The following is a 19,138-nucleotide window of genomic DNA, read 5'->3' on the forward strand; positions in this document are numbered from 1 at the left end:
TCAGATGACGTCATAACCTGATTTACTTTAAATAGTTTAAAAACTGACTAAATTTCATGTATGTTGGGTTACCTCAGTTGGTTAGCACATTGGTTTGTTATCTAAACGTTTTGGGTTCGAATCGTGGTGTGAGATGTCTTTTTTTTTTTTTTCGATATTTTAAATTTAAATATTGAACCAGTGAACATTTTTCACATAACGTTCGTTTTTCTGTTTTTTTTTTTACTTCGCTTATCCACCCCCGACCACACAACCAAAAACACCCGGGTACCCACCGATTTTTTTAAATTTTAATATCGAAACAGGCTTATTTAATTTATGTTTTTTGGTTTTTACATTTAACATCGTTCATTTGCCTTACGTTAGTTTTTTTTTGTGATTTTTTTTTGATGTTTTGATTACCCCCTCCCTGCTTAAGTTTTAACGTTTTTTTTTTTTACTTCGCTTATAACAAACAAACCTGGTCATTGACATCATTTGCTGAATAGCTGAATAGCTATTGCTCTACGACTTCCGTGCACGCACCTGTCAATTTGGTTCTTACTTAAATAAATTCAAACATCTTTCAGTAACTCATTCTGGCTGGCCGATTTTATTTTCAAACATCGCCTCAGGGCTTCGGGTTCGATCCTACCAAGTCCCCCCCCCCCGGTTTCTTTTTTATTTAACATCACACGCACCTCCAAACACCCGGGCAACGCCAGGTACCCACGCTAGTATCTATATATATAAAAGCGAAAATGTATGTATGTATATGTGTATGTTTGTGTGTCTGCTAAAAACTTACGACAGACACAACGAAAATTCACAAACTCTGTATCATATCGAAGCTCCATCCTTCACTCAAAAAATATCGAAAAATTGGCCAAAAATGTTCATATTTTCACCCCGAAATCGACAATTTTCGACAGGGGAGGGGTCAACAAAAACGGTCTTCTCGTGACGACGGCCAGTTCTACGCATGCGCCAGATGACATCATGACCTGATTTACTTTAAATAGTTGAAAAACTGGACAAATTTCATGTACGTTGCGTTAGATCAGTTGATTAGCGCGTTGGTTCATTATCTGAAAGTTTTGGGTTCAAATCATGGTGTGAGATGTCATTTTTTTTTTTTTCGATTTTAAAAATTTAAATATTAAACCAGTGTTATGCTGTTTTCACGTAACGTTTGTTTTTCTGTTTTTTTTTTTCTACTTCGCTTATCCACCCCTGACCACACACCCAAGAATACCTGGGTACCCATCGATTTTTTTAAATTTTAATATCGAAACAGGCTTATTTAAGCCATTTTTCACGTGTTCATTTTTCTGTTTTCATCGTTCGTTTGCCTTACGTTAGTTTTTGCGTTTTTTTTTCCCCCGCTTAAGTTTTAACGTTGTTTTCTTTTTTTACTTCGCTTATAACAAACAAACCTGGTCATTGATGCGCACCTGTCAATTTGGTTCTTACTTAAATAAATTCAAACATCTTTCAGTAACTCATTCTGGCTGTCCGATTTTATTTTCAAACTTTGCCTAAGGGTTTCGGGTTCGATTCCCCCCCCCTTTTTTTTTTTTATTTAACACCACACACACCTCCAAACACCCGGGTAACCCCCGCTAGTACAATATAAATCTCACCTGTCTATTTAAATGTATGTATGTATGTTTGTATGTCTCGCAAAAACTTTTGAAAGAAGCAACGGATTTTCAAGAGATCTGATTCGTTTTGAAGCTCAACCCTTCGGACAACAAATATTGAAAAAAAAAATGGCTAATACCATTAATTCCTTCACCTTAAATGGAGCACTTTTCTACGGTTGGGGGGGGTCGCTTTTTTCGACAATATTTTCAAAAGTCTTCACCTCTTTTAGATTGTCTAGCCTTAATTTAGACCTACGTCACTTCTTTTTTGGCGATGGGTGCAATAGCTAACGCGTCATGTTTTTTTTTTCGCCTTCGCATCACGTGTTTGAGCCTGTCTGCCTACTACAGCTTTTTTTTCTGTTTGCTCAACATACATCTATAAACACCGAGGCAACGCTGGGCACCCGGCTAGTATACAACAAAAATTTAACAAAATTATACAAATGAAAATAATGCAATTAGTCTTTATTTGCGCTTTTAATAACAAAATTGAAAAAATAAGCTTTTACTTTATTTGAAATTTTATAAGAAATATGTGTTTATAAAATTATAAAAATAAGTTTTTTTTTTTTTTTTTTAGATTTTAAAAAATAAAAAAGAGACTAATTGTATCATTTTTTTTCCTGTATAATTTCGTTAATTTTTATTGTATACTCTTCAACTTTTCTTACATTTTATTTCACAAAAGAAATATACCGAAGAACAATAAAAGTGAAGGAACTCATTTGCCTTGTCACAGCTTCCGGTAGCGTTACACCGGAAGTTAGGAAGTACATCAGCTGACTATAACCCTTAATGCTGTTATTTGAATTACTGTCACTCAGAGAAGGTGCGCGAGTCTATGTATAGACCGGAGTGTGATTGTTCTAATGGGATCTTATTTGGGCTTCAATTACTGTATTATTTTGACTATTTGACTAAGGTTTAGTTGTAAGACAAAATATGGTTGCAACTACACTATAAAAGCGAAATTTAAAATTTTTAATATTGAATTTCAAGGCAAACAAATGATCTCTACTTAATTGTCATGTTACAGTAACGAATATATCTAAAAATTATGAAAAATGATGAGGTAGGAAAAAAAATTATTAAACAAAATATTTTTTGACAAAAATTAGCAAAAATGACATGCTTTGCCCCCCCCCCCCAAAAAAAAAAACACTGAAGTGTTCCAAAGGGAGGTAAGTAGTGTGTAACTATTGCCATTTTTTTTTTAAATAAAGTGTTTTTTTTTAGTATAACTGAGTTACTTCCCTTATGTCAGGTTTTCCCAAAGAAATATAGCGTTTTTTTTTTTTTTTTTTTTTTTTAATAATGTGATAGTATTTAAGTACTTCTGACATGCCAATTAAATAGATATCATTTCTTTTAGTTGAAATTGACACAAAAAGTCAGGAAAAACTATTGCTTTTTTTGTTTGTCTTTTTTAATCAATTTTTTTGTTTTCCGAATTTTGCCATTATAATGTAGTTGCACCAAATATTGTTATACCAAGATGACCTGACAAATCCCTGCATAGAAAAAAAAAAAAAACAGTTGAAACTAATGTCTAGTAGATATTCAAACTCTTCAATGCTTCTATAAGCTTGTGTATGGTATAGAGTAATGGTTTTGGCATGGATTATGGAGTGAGTTGTTTAGGCAAGTTACTATTCAGTCAGATTTTTTTTTAGTGTATTAACAGGTCATAACTTATCAAGGCTCAAAGGCTACTGAAGGATTAGGCTAAATGAATTTGTCAGGTGGATGGTGAGACAAACAACATGAGGATTGATAACAATGGTTGAAACAAGATTATTTAAGAGGACGGCTCAACAAGAATTTGTTTATATTGGACTTGAAAATGACCATGTTGTAGTCGGCCGGGAAGTATCCCTGTGTTATTGTCTTGCATTAATGGATAGTTATCGGAAAGAAAATTTGTTTGTGTAAACTATGCTTAGTTTTAGATACAGAGGGGGTGGGGAAAAAAAAAAAAGGAAAATTCTTAATTGTAGTTGGGTAAGTTTTCATTGTAAATGTTTTACAAGGATGAACCATAGATCGGAACTAAGTCGAGCAACTACTGTGAAAATAACGATAGAACAGAACGACTAGAAACCTCACTTCTGTGAGGAAGAGGACCCCCTTCATCCCCCATCCCCAGAAGTTGATGCATGACAAGATTCTGTGAGTGGCACATCTCCAGATGTGACAACTATACTCTGCATCTTAATTCTAAGATATATTCTTGTATTGTGCTCATTTTTACCATAGACCGTCTGTATCGAAAAAAAATAGAAGTTTATCCTCGATGGAACATTTATAAAATAACTAATAAAAGGGTGGAACAATAGATCTGAAAAGGTATAGTAATAACCCCCCCCCCCCCCCCAAGTCAAGCAAGTGAATGCTTTGGTTCTTCTGCATAGTATGCAGAGCCACAGATGTTAAACAGATTCATGGATTTTCTGTCAAATTATTATTTATTTAGTTATTGTTTTTCAGATTTAATAAGAAGAAAGCAAATTACCTTTTCTTTTTCCTCTAAACTAATGTAAATTCTCTTTTTTTTTTTTTTTTGTTCGTTCATAGTCATCAAATGAAAGTGAGGTTGAAGAATCAAGCGAGGATGCTTCTTCAATCAATGACTCCCATAATGCTTCACACAGTGACATACGTGTACTGGATTCTGCGCCTTCTGCTGCTGCCTCGGATTCACGGAGTGACACCACATATAATCAGCCGTGGATCGATCAGAAAAATGACTCCTTGCCAAAACCGCCAAATCAACCAAAGGGCCATCAGTTCACAGTCACTACTTTTAATACCTTACACAAGTGTAACCAGTGTTTCTCTTTATTGATTGGTATACAAAGGCAAGGAGCAATTTGCCAAAGTAAGTACCACTGTTTTGTTAACAAAAACAGTATATATGCAGAATATGGATAGTGCTATTAAAAGTTTTCAGGCAGTTTAGTAAAAAAATGCTGGAAGGTGCTGAATGAAATTTTCTTTTTTTTTTTGCTTATTTTTTTTTGCACAAACGCTTTTTTTTTTTTTTTTTTTCAATGAAAAATATATTCTGCTATGAAAATAATTCAATGAAAAATTAATTGAAAAAATTGAAAACGATATCTTTTTTTGTTGTTACGAAGAACTGACAATGAATGATTATTAGACAATTTCTTTTTTTACAAAACTTAAAAAATCCAAATCAAGAGGAAAAAACAAAAAAAAAAAACGCTCGTTGTAAGGTAAGTTTAATGAATAAATATTTATTTTTTGAATAAAAAAACAACTAATAGTAAATCAAAATTTTTTTATTTTCTCATACAGTTTTTTTTGTTTCTTCAAATCAAAATAAATATTTAATTTTTTTTTATCATAATAAAACCATGAAATGATGTGGGCTGCCGTGATTTCATTGTCTCAGCGTTTCAGCATCTTTTGGAATTTTACGTAAACTGTACAGAAAATTGCAATGATAGCACAATCCTTATTCTGTATTATTACCGATTTGTACATGGATTGAATAAAAGCCCGTTTCCCATGAGGTTTTATAAGTCATTGATCCTAATGTTTGATATTTCTTCCTGCATTGCTTTGTTATCTCTGTTATAAATTTCACTTTTCAGATTGCCAATATCGATGTCATATACACTGCATAGAAAAAGCACCCTCAATATGTCCAATCCCAGAAGAGCAGAGTAAGTTATCAATCTTCATTTTTTAAACTGACAATAATTATCCAAGATTGATGTATGCAAGGGAGAGTAAAATCACAATCTCAAAGACTAAGGAGTACTAAGGACAATGTTTTTATTCTTTATTAATAAAATTGATCAATTAATCTATTAATCTAATTTATGAATCTCACTATGTCTGTCTGTCCATTTTTTTTTCAAAGTACATCTTCTCTGGTACAAAAGGTCGCAGAGCAGCATGAGGCAAGTCACATGATTGCGTTTTTTGTGGACCATTCTTTTATGGGTTTTTAGCAGTAAAAATAGCTGCTAAGGGGGCAACCAGATAAAAGCATACATACAGGAAAAATGGCAACTGCGGTGGAGTCAGCAAGAGGGCAGCAAATTATACTCAATCAAACCTAAACTTAAGGAACGATGTCCGGACATCAAGAGATCACGCCGAGAAGATGTGATACTGACTCGGCTCAGCATAGGACATACCAACTTTACTCATTCTTATATACTAAATGGAGAATCGGCGCCAGAGTGCATCCCATGCCAGGAGATACTCACAGTAAAACATATCCTGGTTGGGTGTGATGACCTTGCCCCGACTAAAAAACTATATTATACAGAAAGCAATATGGAGGACCTTTTTGAAAAGGTCAACTCAACAAATATTCTAGCATACCTAAGGAAAGTAAATTTATATAAGAAAATTTAAGGAAATTTAAAGTCACCCAAACATACATAAATACAACATTTAATTTAGTTCGATTTTATAAAAAAAGGGAGGAAAGGCTGAAAAAGTCTTTCCCCCCCCAAAAAAAAAATAGTTAAAAAAAAAAAAAAAAAAAAAGGACTCCGGCATTAAATGACCACATAGGTTGATATGCCGTAAAACCAATCAATCAAAACAACCAAGGGGTCAAAATTGAAAAAAAATTTTCACTTAGCAGGTGTAAGTCGACTTACAGTGCTCTTGTATGCATACATCTCTCTCTCTCTCTCTATATATATATATATAGAAGCTGAACAGTTTCTTCGTCTTCTTTGCAACCTTCATCCATCTTTACAATTTACTATGGAGGTTGAAGACTGTAGCTCTCTCCCATTCCTCGACGTTCGTGTTTCTAAAGTTGGTACTACGTTTGAGACCTCTGTTTATAGAAAACCTACATTTACAGGGCTCTATCTTAATTGGTTTTCTTTTGCCCCTCAGTCTAGAAAAATAAACCTCATTAGCGCCCTTACGCATCGTGCACTTATGATTTGTTCACCAAACCGTCTTGATACGGAACTTGGGGAAATTACAAATATTTTTCTTAATAATGGATATCCCATTAATATAATAAAATCTACTATTGAACGTAAAATTACTACATTTAATAGTGGTAAACATATTGGTCCATCACGTTGTCCCATCTATTTAAAATTACCATGGTTGGGTCCTGTTGGCCTTCATATTGTTGATAGGATTTCTTCTGCTACTCAACGTTGTTTTCCATCTACAATGCTTCTGCTACTCAACGTTGTTTTCCATCTACAATGCTTAGAGTAGTTTACACAACTCGAACCTTTTTCTCTTCTTTTCGTAAAGATGTTTTGCCAACCATTCAAAAGAACTCTGTTGTTTATAAATTCGTTTGTCAGTGTGGAGCTGACTACGTTGGCAAAACATCCCAAAGATTAGAAATGAGAATATCCCAACATATCCCTCGGGATATTCGACTACACCAGGTTTCGAGAACATCCGGGCACTCCCAAGCTCATGAGTCCGCCATTGGTAATCACCTGTTGAGTATAAATAGGTGTGCCGATCAATATTCCGATGGGTGGTTTTCTGTTTTATACAGTGCTAGGTCGAACTATCATCTCAATATCATTGAGGCGTTAGTTATTAACAACTCTCGACCTAGCCTGTGTAGACAAAAGATTCTGAAACATCAGTTGGAGATATTCATTGATTTAAAACCACCTGAACAGTGAGATTTTTTTTTTTTTTTTTTTTTTTCCACTGTTCTTCCAACTGAAACCAAAATTCCCTTCTTCCCTCATTCGTTTTCTTAGTTTTTAATTTATCATTCTGACGTTTCCTCTTAGAGGGTCAGACGATAAGGCCTTAAGGAAAATTTTAATAATTTCACCTGCCCATTTCTTGTTTTTTGGTATTTAAATTAAATTATGTTTCCTCTGAAATTTCTCCTTCCTTTTTGCTGTACCAAAAATTTACTTACATATTTTCGAGGTCGGTACAACTCACAATTTATCAAAACGTTAAACAAAGTTATACGTATTAAAAATAAGTTAATCGTTTTGAAGTGTAGGATGGAATTTCTTAAATCTTGCCGCCTAAATCATGTTGCTCCCGGTTATATCTGCCATCGTATTTCTAAAATTAAATGTAGAAATACATTGGCAGTTCAACGTGTTTTCCTACAAGATGAAATCCTGTTTAATTCTGATACATATAATTCGTTACGTAGTAAACACCTTTTACTTTGGGCCATGGTTTGGAAAGAACTATCTTTCTTTGATAAACTCCGTTTTTCTAGGTTTTTATCCATCGGCGATAATTTTACCCGTATTAAATGTACTTCTTCTTATGATAAATATTTAAAAAATTTAATTACTAAGAAGTTTGGGATTATAACAAATTTGGATAAACATATATTCAATTATTCTTCTCATGTTTTGTCCAATACAGAAGAATTTGTTTTATCTGCTGGCTTACAATTTTGCATTCCTCCCCCTTCTGTTGATAAAATCTCAGTATTTAGTGAAATTGAATTATTGTATACTCAATTAAAACACCATTCGCCTATCTCTACTGATGAATTAACTAGTGTTAAAATTAGGTTGGGAGAATTAGGTCGGAAGTTTTCTGCCATAAATACTAAATCTAGTGATTTTGTTTGGCAGAAAAAATCATTTTGAAGCGGCAAAATTAATTAGGTCTAATCCCGACATTTATCTTTCTCGCCCGGATAAAGGATCGGGCGTTGTTATACTTAACAAAACGGATTATATCTCCAAAATGTTACAAATCTTGGACGATAAAAGTAAATTTCTCCGTTTGGGTGATTTAAGCCATGATGATACTTTTCGTATGGAAATAAAAATCCAGAAAAGATTTCTTCAACTTCATAAAAGCGGATTTATTTCTAAGGAGATTTATGATAGAATCCGACCCATCGGTTCTCAAAGGCCTAGAATGTACGGTTTACCCAAGGTCCATAAACCCAACATTCCTTTGCGACCCATTTTATCTATGCTGGGTTCTGCACAACACGAACTTGGTAAATGGCTGGTTGATCTTCTTAAACCTGTGCTTTCTTTTTATTCGGTCCATTGTATCTCTGATTCTTTTCAATTCGTATCTCAGATACAAAAATTACCTTTATCTAAAAATGGCTTCCTTTGACATTAATAGTCTTTTTACTAATATACCTTTGGATGAAACCATTGGTATTTGTGCTGACTATCTATACCGTGGCCCCTTAAAATCTCCACAATTTCCTGAACGAATTTTCGTTGAACTGATGGAACTTGCTACTAAATCAGTCTCCTTTAGTTTCAACAACATTATGTACCGTCAAATTGATGGGATATCTATGGGTAGCCCTCTTGGTCCTTCGTTAGCCAACATTTTCGTTGGATTTTTGGAAAACGAATGATTTTCCAAAATTACTAAGCCAGCATTCTACACACGCTACGTTGATGATACTTTTGCATGCTTTCCCTCTCGGAGCGAAGCTGAACAGTTTCTTCGTCTTCTTTGCAACCTTCATCCATCTTTACAATTTACTATGGAGGTTGAAGACTGTAGCTCTCTCCCATTCCTCGACGTTCGTGTTTCTAAAGTTGGTACTACGTTTGAGACCTCTGTTTATAGAAAACCTACATTTACATGGCTCTATCTTAATTGGTTTTCTTTTGCCCCTCAGTCTAGAAAAATAAACCTCATTAGCGCCCTTACGCATCGTGCACTTATGATTTGTTCACCAAACCGTCTTGATACGGAACTTGGGGAAATTACAAATATTTTTCTTAATAATGGATATCCCATTAATATAATAAAATCTACTATTGAACGTAAAATTACTACATTTAATAGTGGTAAACATATTGGTCCATCACGTTGTCCCATCTATTTAAAATTACCATGGTTGGGTCCTGTTGGCCTTCATATTGTTGAAAGGATTTCTTCTGCTACTCAACGTTGTTTTCCATCTACAATGCTTAGAGTAGTTTACACAACTCGAACCTTTTTCTCTTCTTTTCGTAAAGATGTTTTGCCAACCATTCAAAAGAACTCTGTTGTTTATAAATTCGTTTGTCAGTGTGGAGCTGACTACGTTGGCAAAACATCCCAAAGATTAGAAATGAGAATATCCTAACATATCCCTCGGGATATTCGACTACACCAGGTTTCGAGAACATCCGGGCACTCCCAAGCTCATGAGTCCGCCATTGGTAATCACCTGTTGAGTATAAATAGGTGTGCCGATCAATATTCCGATGGGTGGTTTTCTGTTTTATACAGTGCTAGGTCGAACTATCATCTCAATATCATTGAGGCGTTAGTTATTAACAACTCTCGACCTAGCCTGTGTAGACAAAAGATTCTGAAACATCAGTTGGAGATATTCATTGATTTAAAACCACCTGAACAGTGAGATTTTTTTTTTTTTTTTTTTTTTCCACTGTTCTTCCAACTGAAACCAAAATTCCCTTCTTCCCTCATTCGTTTTCTTAGTTTTTAATTTATCATTCTGACGTTTCCTCTTAGAGGGTCAGACGATAAGGCCTTAAGGAAAATTTTAATAATTTCACCTGCCCATTTCTTGTTTTTTGGTATTTAAATTAAATTATGTTTCCTCTGAAATTTCTCCTTCCTTTTTGCTGTACCAAAAATTTACTTTGTATATATATATATATATATATATATATAAGTAGTAGTGTTCGCGCATACTACTCTTCTACAGCCCACACTACTGGATCGATCATGGCATGGTGATGGTCCATTACCTAGAGATGGTGCACACCATTTTCCAAGGTTACGGTCAAAAGTCAAGGTCATAGCCTAAGTATATATACTCTCTTACAGCCCACACCACTGGACTGATCATGACCAAACCTGACATGATGATGGTCTCTGACCTAGGGATGGTGCACACTATTTTTCAAAGGTTATGGTTAAGATTTTGCTGTGCGCTCAGGTAACCCAAGCGAAGCACAGGTATCCTTTGCTACGTTGTAATATATCTTATCTGTCTAACCATAGCTCAAATGGTAACGACTAAACGCTGCAGCGCTAAATGTTTTGGTTTCGATTCTAGCTGATGTCAACCAAATCATATTAAAAAAAAAATGACAAAATGAGGGTGGACCTGTAAATTCAGCCTCGTCTGTTAGTCTGTCCGTGCTTTTCTCAATGACTATGCCTTGGAATTTTGCACAAACATTAAACATGATATGTGTAAAAAAGTAACAGAACAGATATTCGGGAAAACTCCAAGGCTCTTTTAGGGCTAATAAAAACACTCCATTTTTGGGACTTTTGGACAAAATTTTCTATGTATGTCTATTTAGTAACAGTTTTCCATGGTGCTGAACTCAAAATTAAATATGTTAAAGCCTTGGGGACTTTTGGGGCTAAATGGGGTGGGGGCAATGATAGACTTTGCATGGTGCAGAACTCAAATTTACACATGTTAAGGCCTAAAATTGCACCGTTTGTTCATTTTCACCAGGATTTGACGTCCTCTGGAGACTTTTGGGGCTAAATGGGGGGGGGGGGTGCTGAACAGTATTCAAACTTGTAAGATTTTTGTTGTCATGCTTACAAATTTCCATTAATTACTTAAAAATGATTTTCTTTATAAAAATATAAACTATTTAATCAATTCATATGATTTTTCGAATATGGTATTTTCGTTTTATCATCAATATCTACATCATACAGATTTTTCTTTATTCTTATTTTTTAATATAAGGTGAATTCTGGAAAAGAAATTTTTCTTGAAATTTATAAAACACTAGCGGGGGGGGGGGTGCCTGCCGTTGCCCAGGTGTTTTTTTAGGTGTGTGTTGAAAAAAAATAAAAATAAAAAAGTTGTAGTAGGCAGGTAGGCTTGAATCCGAATCGTTGACACGAAGGTGGAAAAGTGTGAAAAAACCTAATATCTTACTGCTTGGCCACAAGAGGACAGGAAGTGAAAAACATTCTGATTTAACGATTAAAAAGTTATGTGACAGGTGCGTAAATTTAATCACGCCGTAGGGAAATGAAATGCTGCACTTAACTTTGGCTGTGAGGCAGTTTTTTTGGTTTTGTTTCTTCAAGATGATGGGAGAAAACCGGCTCCCCTTAAAAGGAGAGTGTCCAAATGAATAGCAATTGTCTGATATGATGGTTTTCACCGCATCGATCAAAGCTAATTGCTTTCTGGACGCCCCTAGCGGGAAAGCGGAGGAACTGCCTTTGCTTCAATTAGTTTCACTTTATTTATACTAAAAAGCTGAACAAACACACGACACAACAGAATAGCGTGAATTTTATAAAAGTAGAACAAAATATATCTAGACATGATGTCCTTTGCAAATTGTAAATATTATGATCTAGGGGGTATATAAAAAGTTCTAAGAGAACCTCGGCGTAAAAAAAAAAAGCCTTTGCTCGACATACAAAAATTTGCACGCTGCTTTTGTCTTTTATGTATATAGATGTATCCAGTTAAAAAAAAAAAAAAAAAAAGTTTACACTTATATGAGAATCAAACTCATAGAAACTACTTCCTTAGCAATATGCTCTCTACCTACTTTTTTATTTATTTTTTTTTTTTGTCAATTATCTTTTTGTTTTATTTTACTTCAGTTGAACTTTTCAGAAATCAAGTGGTCCCGTCTAAGGGGGTTAACACTTGATCTCTAACCGAGATACTTGGATATTTGAATATTCCATTAAATCTCTTTTACTTCTAAAACACTGAGGTAGTAAAGAAGTTAAGCATATGAATTTTCCTCTTCCTACTTAACCATTATTATTATTATTATTATTATTATTGTTATTATTATTGTTTATATTATTTATTTTTATTATTATTTATATTATTTTTATTATTTATGTTATTATTATTGTTATTATTATTATTATATTATTATTATTATTATTTATATTATATTGTTATTATTATTATTGTTATTATTATTATTTATATTATTTTTTTTATTTATATTATTATTATTATTTATATTATTATTATTGTTTATATTATTGTTATTTATTTTTATTATTATTTATATTATTATTGTTATTATTTATATTGTTATTATTGTTGTTGTTATTATTATTATTTATAGATTTTTATTGTTGTTTTATATTACATTGTTGTTGTCTCCTGGTTTTAATGGATTCATCTAGTCTGGTGGAGTGTCTAGCTTAGTGTTGTTATTATAAGCAACATCACTTGGAGATGATGCACCATTTCTTGTATAAGCCACTGTGTTTTAGCTATACTGAGGAGATCTTATTTGAGCTGCGAATACAATGTTGTTTTGAATGTTTAGTCAGGGTTTACTTTCAGGGAAAAGTATCCTCGTACCAGGTGCTCCTGTTAAGAGAAAGACCATAGACACTCGAGTGTAACGTCATGCATATGAGCGTGTGGGAAAATATCAGCAGCAGCGAAGAATAGCTGGCTTGCGAAGAGATTAGCAGAAGCAGCAGCAGTAAAAAAAAACATGCATATGCAAATTAAAAAGCATGTGTAAGAAGAGAAAAGAGCAAAAAAAAAAAAAAAAAAGTCAATGTCAAATGAAACGGACGTATGAAGTGAAGGCGACTAATGGCTGGCTGTGGTTGTCGTGGGCTTGAAGAGGAAAAGTGTACACCGGGTGAGATGGACGATGGGGAGAGACTTTTAATTTTTGTCAAAACAATTATATAATTGTAATAAAGCAAAGTTTAGTTGAGAAAGAAAAAAACAAATGCCGACTCGGATATTTTATTTGTTTTATTTGTTTGTCTATTTGCGATGTAACGCCATGTTACACAAGGACAGTATCTAGTAGTAGGATCAGTTTCTCTCCAGTAGGCGGTCAATTCTGTTTTTATATGAACAGACAGATTAAAAAAAAGAAAAATGCCATAAGTCTTAAATAGTATGTAGATTGCAAAATCATTGTTTATTGGTGTTATAAAATGTTCTGTTCAGAGAATTACTATTAATATAAATTTTCTCGGTGCAATTAGTTTTATACAAAATTTAAGTCAGTAAAATAAAGAAAAAAGATATTTGAAGATGATTTAAAAAAATAAGCAGTTTAATTGAATTCAAAATAATTTTGAATTGATCAAAATAATGAGTATGGTTTTTGTTTTTATGTTTTAATTTTTATATTTATTTTTAAGTTGTCATTGATAATTCTGTAAATCTAAAGTCAAGATATGTGAATATTTCACTATTGGCGAATGCAATCGAGGATTAGATTGTACTAACCTGGGTTAGTTGCCCGGGTGCATGGTGAGCAAAATGAAAAAAAAAAAAAAAAGGAGTAGTAAGAAGGCTTGAACCCGTAATGCGGCAGAGAAAAAAGGTGAAAAAAAAAACCCAAAACATCATCGATGATGAGTCTGCCGTGGTTGTGACGTCATGGGTGGTCAAAATAACGTCTTTTATGCAACATTGTTTACGTAAGTTTTGAATTACTTGCAAAAAATGTCAGCAAAAAAAAAAACTGACCCTCTCTGTAGAAAACTGCCAAGTTGAGGGTGAAGGAATTAATGTTTTTGGCCAATTTTTTGGTATTTGTCATTTGAAGGGCCGAGCTTTAAGACGATACTGATCTTGTGAAAATCCATCACCTCTGTTGAAAGTTTAGGCAGACATACAAGCATGTATCCAAACATACATACATTTAAACAGACAGGTGAGATTTATATTATAGACTAGCAGGGGGGAGGGGGTACCCGGCGTTGCCCGAGTGTTTGGAGGTGTGTGTGGTGGGCGAGGATGGGGAGGGGGGGGGGTTAATGAAGACCTAATAATAAGCGAAGTAAAAAAAGAAAACAGAAAAATGAATGTTAAAACTTATCTGAAAAATAAAGCTGGAGGTACCCGGGCGGTGGGGTAATCAAAACAAAAAACACAAAAAAAATAACATAAGGCAAACGAATGATGTTAAATGTAAAAATCTGAAAAACAAAAAAGAAAACAGAAAAACAAACGTTAAAACTTCTGAAAAATACGCCCCCCCCCCCAAAAAAAAAAAACACGTGAAAAATAACTTAAATAAGCCTGTTTCAATATTAAAATTTAAAAAAATCGGTGGGCACCTGGGTGTTTTTTGGTGTGTGTTGTCGGTCGGTGGTGGGGGGTGTTAATGAAAACCTAAGGATAAGTGAAGTAAAAAAAAAAAAAACCCCAGAAAAACGAACATTATGTGAAAAATGGCTTAAATAACCCTGCTTCAATATTAAAATTTAAAAAATCGAAAAAAAAAAAAAAAAGACATCTCACACCACGATTCAAACCCAAAATGTTTAGATAATGACCCAACACTCTAACCAACTGAGCTAACACGCTGCACATGAAATTGTGTCAGTTCTTCAAATATTTAAACTAAATCATGTTATGATGTCGTCTGACGCATGCGTAGAACCGATCTTGTCATGAGAGGACGGTTTTTGCTGCAAATTAAAAAGTATGACACCTAGTTTATGCATACATAAATTATTAAATATATTATAATTTTTTTTTGTTTTATATTTGTAAATTGATATATGTTTTAATTTGAACATTAAGAAAACTGCATAATGTTATACTTTTTTATTTTTATTAAATGATTAAAATCATTTTTATCTTTATTCTGAGACTTTCATTGTTAAACATATTCATAGAAGATGTAGTGTTTTCTTTTTTTCTCTTCATTTTATTGATATTAAACTGAGGGTCTTCCTCTTGTGGAAAGAGAAAGGTACATATCCAGTATTGTCCCAGACTAAAGAAAAAAAATGATTTTTTTTTTTTAATTAAAATTAGATAACATTTTCTTAAATTTTCAAATTAAGCTTGTGAAATAAATTTTTGGAGAGATGACTATTTTTTTCTCTTTCTATATTTGTTTTTCTCTCTCTCTCTCTCTCTCTTTTCAGCTACTAATGTCTATCCAGGAATAAAATTAGATAAAGGAATAGGGACAGCATTTGAAGGATATGCTAAGGTAAACAATTTTTTTTTTTTTTTTAATTCTGAATTATAAAATGTTGTTGGTTCTGCTTTTATTTATTTTATGATTCATTTTCTTTCTGACACACACACATGTGTGTGCGTGTGTGTGTATATATATATATATATATATGTCATCCATATACAGTACTGTTTTGCTGTATCACAGCTCAACAGTACGTCCAGACAGGCAACTACCTCAAGCCAGGATCGAAACCCAACTGCCCGTACGACAGTCAAGGCTTTGAACCATTACGTTAATCAGCAGCTGCTGTGCGGGTAGTGAATTAACGATGTTTTGACATTGTCCAAATACCTAAGCTCGATTTGTTTACACAAAAAGCATATGTTATAAAATGTTTTTTATATAATTCATTTTATTGTTTTTTTTGTTTTTTTTTCTAGATCCCTAAACCCGGTGGGATAAAGAAGGGTTGGACCCGACAGTTCATTGTTGTCTGTGATTTTAAATTATTCCTATTTGACACTACAGCAGAAACCTCACACATTACTCATCAGGTTCTTGATATGCGGTAAGTGAAATATGTTGAATTATTTATTTAAATATGTAGTTTCCTATTTCTTTTTTTAATTTTTTTGTTTTTCTCTTAATTTTATAATCTCTTTCAACTCTTCTTTCTTGCATGTCTACTCGTTCTCCACTCCTATCCTATCTTACTTTTCTCCTTCCCTTCTATTTATTCTGTTTCTCCTTTCCCTTCCCATCTATCTTCTCCTTTTCTCTTTCCCCCCTATCTTGCCGTTTCCTCCCGCTGCCCCATCTTGCAGTTTCCTCCCTCCGTCTTTCTAATTTTTTCACTCTCTCTCTCATCCATATCTTTTTCTTTCCTTTCCTCCTCCCTATCCTTTCTGTTCTCCACCCTATCCTTTTCTGTTCTCCTCTCTATCCTTTTCTGTTCTCCTCTCTATCCTTTTCTGTTCTCCTCCCTATCCTTTTCTGTTCTCCTCTCTATCCTTTTCTGTTCTCCTCTCTATCCTTTTCTGTTCTCCTCCCTATCCTTTTCTGTTCTCCTCCCTATCCTTTTCTGTTCTCCTCCCTATCCTTTTCTGTTCTCCTCCCTATCCTTTTCTGTTCTCCTCCCTATCCTTTTCTGTTCTCCTCCCTATCCTTTTCTGTTCTCCTCCCTATCCTTTTCTGTTCTCCTCCCTATCCTTTTCTGTTCTCCTCCCTATCCTTTTCTGTTCTCCTCCCTATCCTTTTCTGTTCTCCTCCCTATCCTTTTCTGTTCTCCTCCCTATCCTTTTCTGTTCTCCTCCCTATCCTTTTCTGTTCTCCTCCCTATCCTTTTCTGTTCTCCTCCCTATCCTTTTCTGTTCTCCTCCCTATCCTTTTCTGTTTTCCACCCTATCCTTTTCTGTTCTCCTCTCTATCCTTTTCTGTTCTCCTCTCTATCCTTTTCTGTTCTCCTCCCTATCCTTTTCTGTTCTCCTCCCTATCCTTTTCTGTTCTCCTCCCTATCCTTTTCTGTTCTCCTCCCTATCCTTTTCTGTTCTCCTCCCTATCCTTTTCTGTTCTCCTCCCTATCCTTTTCTGTTCTCCTCCCTATCCTTTTCTGTTCTCCTCCCTATCCTTTTCTGTTCTCCTCCCTATCCTTTTTTCTTTCATCCTCCCTATCCTTTTTTCTTTCATCCTCCCTATCCTTTTTTCTTTCATCCTCCCTAACTTTTTTCTTTCATCCTCCCTAACTTTTTTCTTTCATCCTCCCTAACTTTTTTCTTTCATCCTCCCTAACTTTTTTCTTTCATCCTCCCTAACTTTTTTCTTTCATCCTCCCTAACTTTTTTCTTTCATCCTCCCTAACTTTTTTCTTTCATCCTCCCTAACTTTTTTCTTTCATCCTCCCTAACTTTTTTCTTTCATCCTCCCTAACTTTTTTCTTTCATCCTCCCTAACTTTTTTCTTTTCCTCCTCCCTAACTTTTTTCTTTCATCCTCCCTAACTTTTTTCTTTTCCTCCTCCCTACTCTTTCTTTTCTGTTATCTTCCTCTTTCTTCCCATCTTTTCTTTATCAGTCTCTTAACTCCTCTTCTTTGCACCCCCTCTCCCTTCTCACCCTATCTTTTTCGCTACTCTTTTTTATTTCAATTTGATACCATTATTCATAGTGCAATTGTATTAAAAAAAAAATTGTATATAAAAAAATTCATCGGATTTATACATTTTTTTTTTTTTTCCAGAGATGAAGAATTTTCAGTTAGGGCAGTATTACAATCCGATGTAATACATGCTAACAAAAAAGATATTCCTTGCATATTTAGGGTAAGAACATTTAATTCTCTCATTATTTTTACCTTTTTGTGTAAAGTAATCTATATCTATAAATATAAAAGCGAAAATGTATGTATGTGTGTTCACTTTTTCTGTATGTCTACAAAAGGCTTTTTTCAGAGAAGCGGTCGGTCAGTTCACAACTTTTTAAAACTTTTTATATCACATATAAATCGTAATATCTCAGAGTTAACAACGAAGCTCACCTGTCTATTTAATTTGCTCGATTTCAGGAAGATAAATATTCAACATTTGTCGCTTGCCGCAAGTGGGTTAGTCTTTTTCCTATAACATCTTGGGAAAGTCAAACTTGACCTCATTAACTCATTAAAACGAGCACCTGCCAAATCCAAGTAATTAAATAAATTCAAATGTGTTTCCGTTAGCATCTCGCGTTGGGGCAATGGTTAATGTCACACTTTTTTTTTTTTTCACACTTTAATTTACAACTTTGCCTCACTGGTTCGGGTTCGATCCTCATACTTACTTTTTTTTAACCCCGCACCCCCGGAGTTTCCACACACACCTCCAAACACCCGGGCAACACCGGGTACCCCTCGCTAGTATATATATATATATATATATATATAAAAGGCAAAAGCGGTGCGTGCATTTTTGTATGTCCAGCAAAGGCTTTTTTTGCCAGGATTCTCCGGTGGGGGCTACTATTTCTTAGAACGTTTTATATACCCCCTACATCATAATATCTGATTTGTGAAGGGACGTCATGTCTAGATTTATTTTGATGGACTTTTATAAGATTTGTGCTATTTCACTGTATTGCGTGTTTGTTTGGCTTTTTAGTATAAATAAAGTGAAGCTATTCCTCGGCTTACCCGGCGGGGAAGTCCAGAAAGCAAATCAGCTTTGATTAATGTGGTGAAAACTGTCATATCAGACAATTGCTTTCATTTCGACACCCCCATTTTTTATGGGGAGCTAGTTTTCCCCCCAACAAGTTGGGAAAACAAAAAAACTGCCTCGCAGCAAAAGTTAAGTGCGCGATTTCATTTCCCCTATGCCGTAATGTTTGACCTCATTAAATTTACGCACATGTCACATAACTTCTTAATCGTTTAATTTCACCCATTCTCAGTTCTCTGCCCAAATAGCGTGACGGTAAGTTATCAGCCTATTGACCTCAAGAGTTTGGGTTTGAGCCTACCTCCCTACCAGAACTTTTTTTCTTTTAAACCTCCGGGAAATGCCGAGTACCCCTGCTAGTCTAGTATATAAAAGGTAAAGTGTGTGTGTGTTTGTATGTCTGCCAAAAACTTTTAACAGAGGTGACGAATCTTGACAAGATTTGTATCGTTTTGA

General features: G+C 34.3%; 1 protein-coding gene across 8 annotated transcripts in view; it reads left to right on the forward strand.

Annotated features, from left to right (window-relative positions):
* Nucleotides 1-19,138, forward strand: part of LOC145268301 (serine/threonine-protein kinase MRCK alpha-like) — a 350,826-nt gene that overhangs the window by 243,104 nt on the left and 88,584 nt on the right. For all 8 annotated transcript variants that reach the window (XM_080123725.1, XM_080123727.1, XM_080123729.1 and 5 more), the window contains 5 exons: nucleotides 4,203-4,506; nucleotides 5,246-5,317; nucleotides 15,456-15,523; nucleotides 15,934-16,061; nucleotides 17,728-17,809. In XM_080123725.1, coding sequence (XP_079979851.1) covers nucleotides 4,203-4,506; nucleotides 5,246-5,317; nucleotides 15,456-15,523; nucleotides 15,934-16,061; nucleotides 17,728-17,809 — 654 coding nt within the window. The remainder of the gene's footprint in view (nucleotides 1-4,202; nucleotides 4,507-5,245; nucleotides 5,318-15,455; nucleotides 15,524-15,933; nucleotides 16,062-17,727; nucleotides 17,810-19,138) is intronic.

This window comes from Euprymna scolopes, chromosome 43, assembly GCF_053919585.1.
Source record: "Euprymna scolopes isolate OS-2025 chromosome 43, ASM5391958v1, whole genome shotgun sequence".
In the NCBI taxonomy this organism is placed as follows: Eukaryota; Metazoa; Mollusca; class Cephalopoda; order Sepiida; family Sepiolidae; genus Euprymna; species Euprymna scolopes.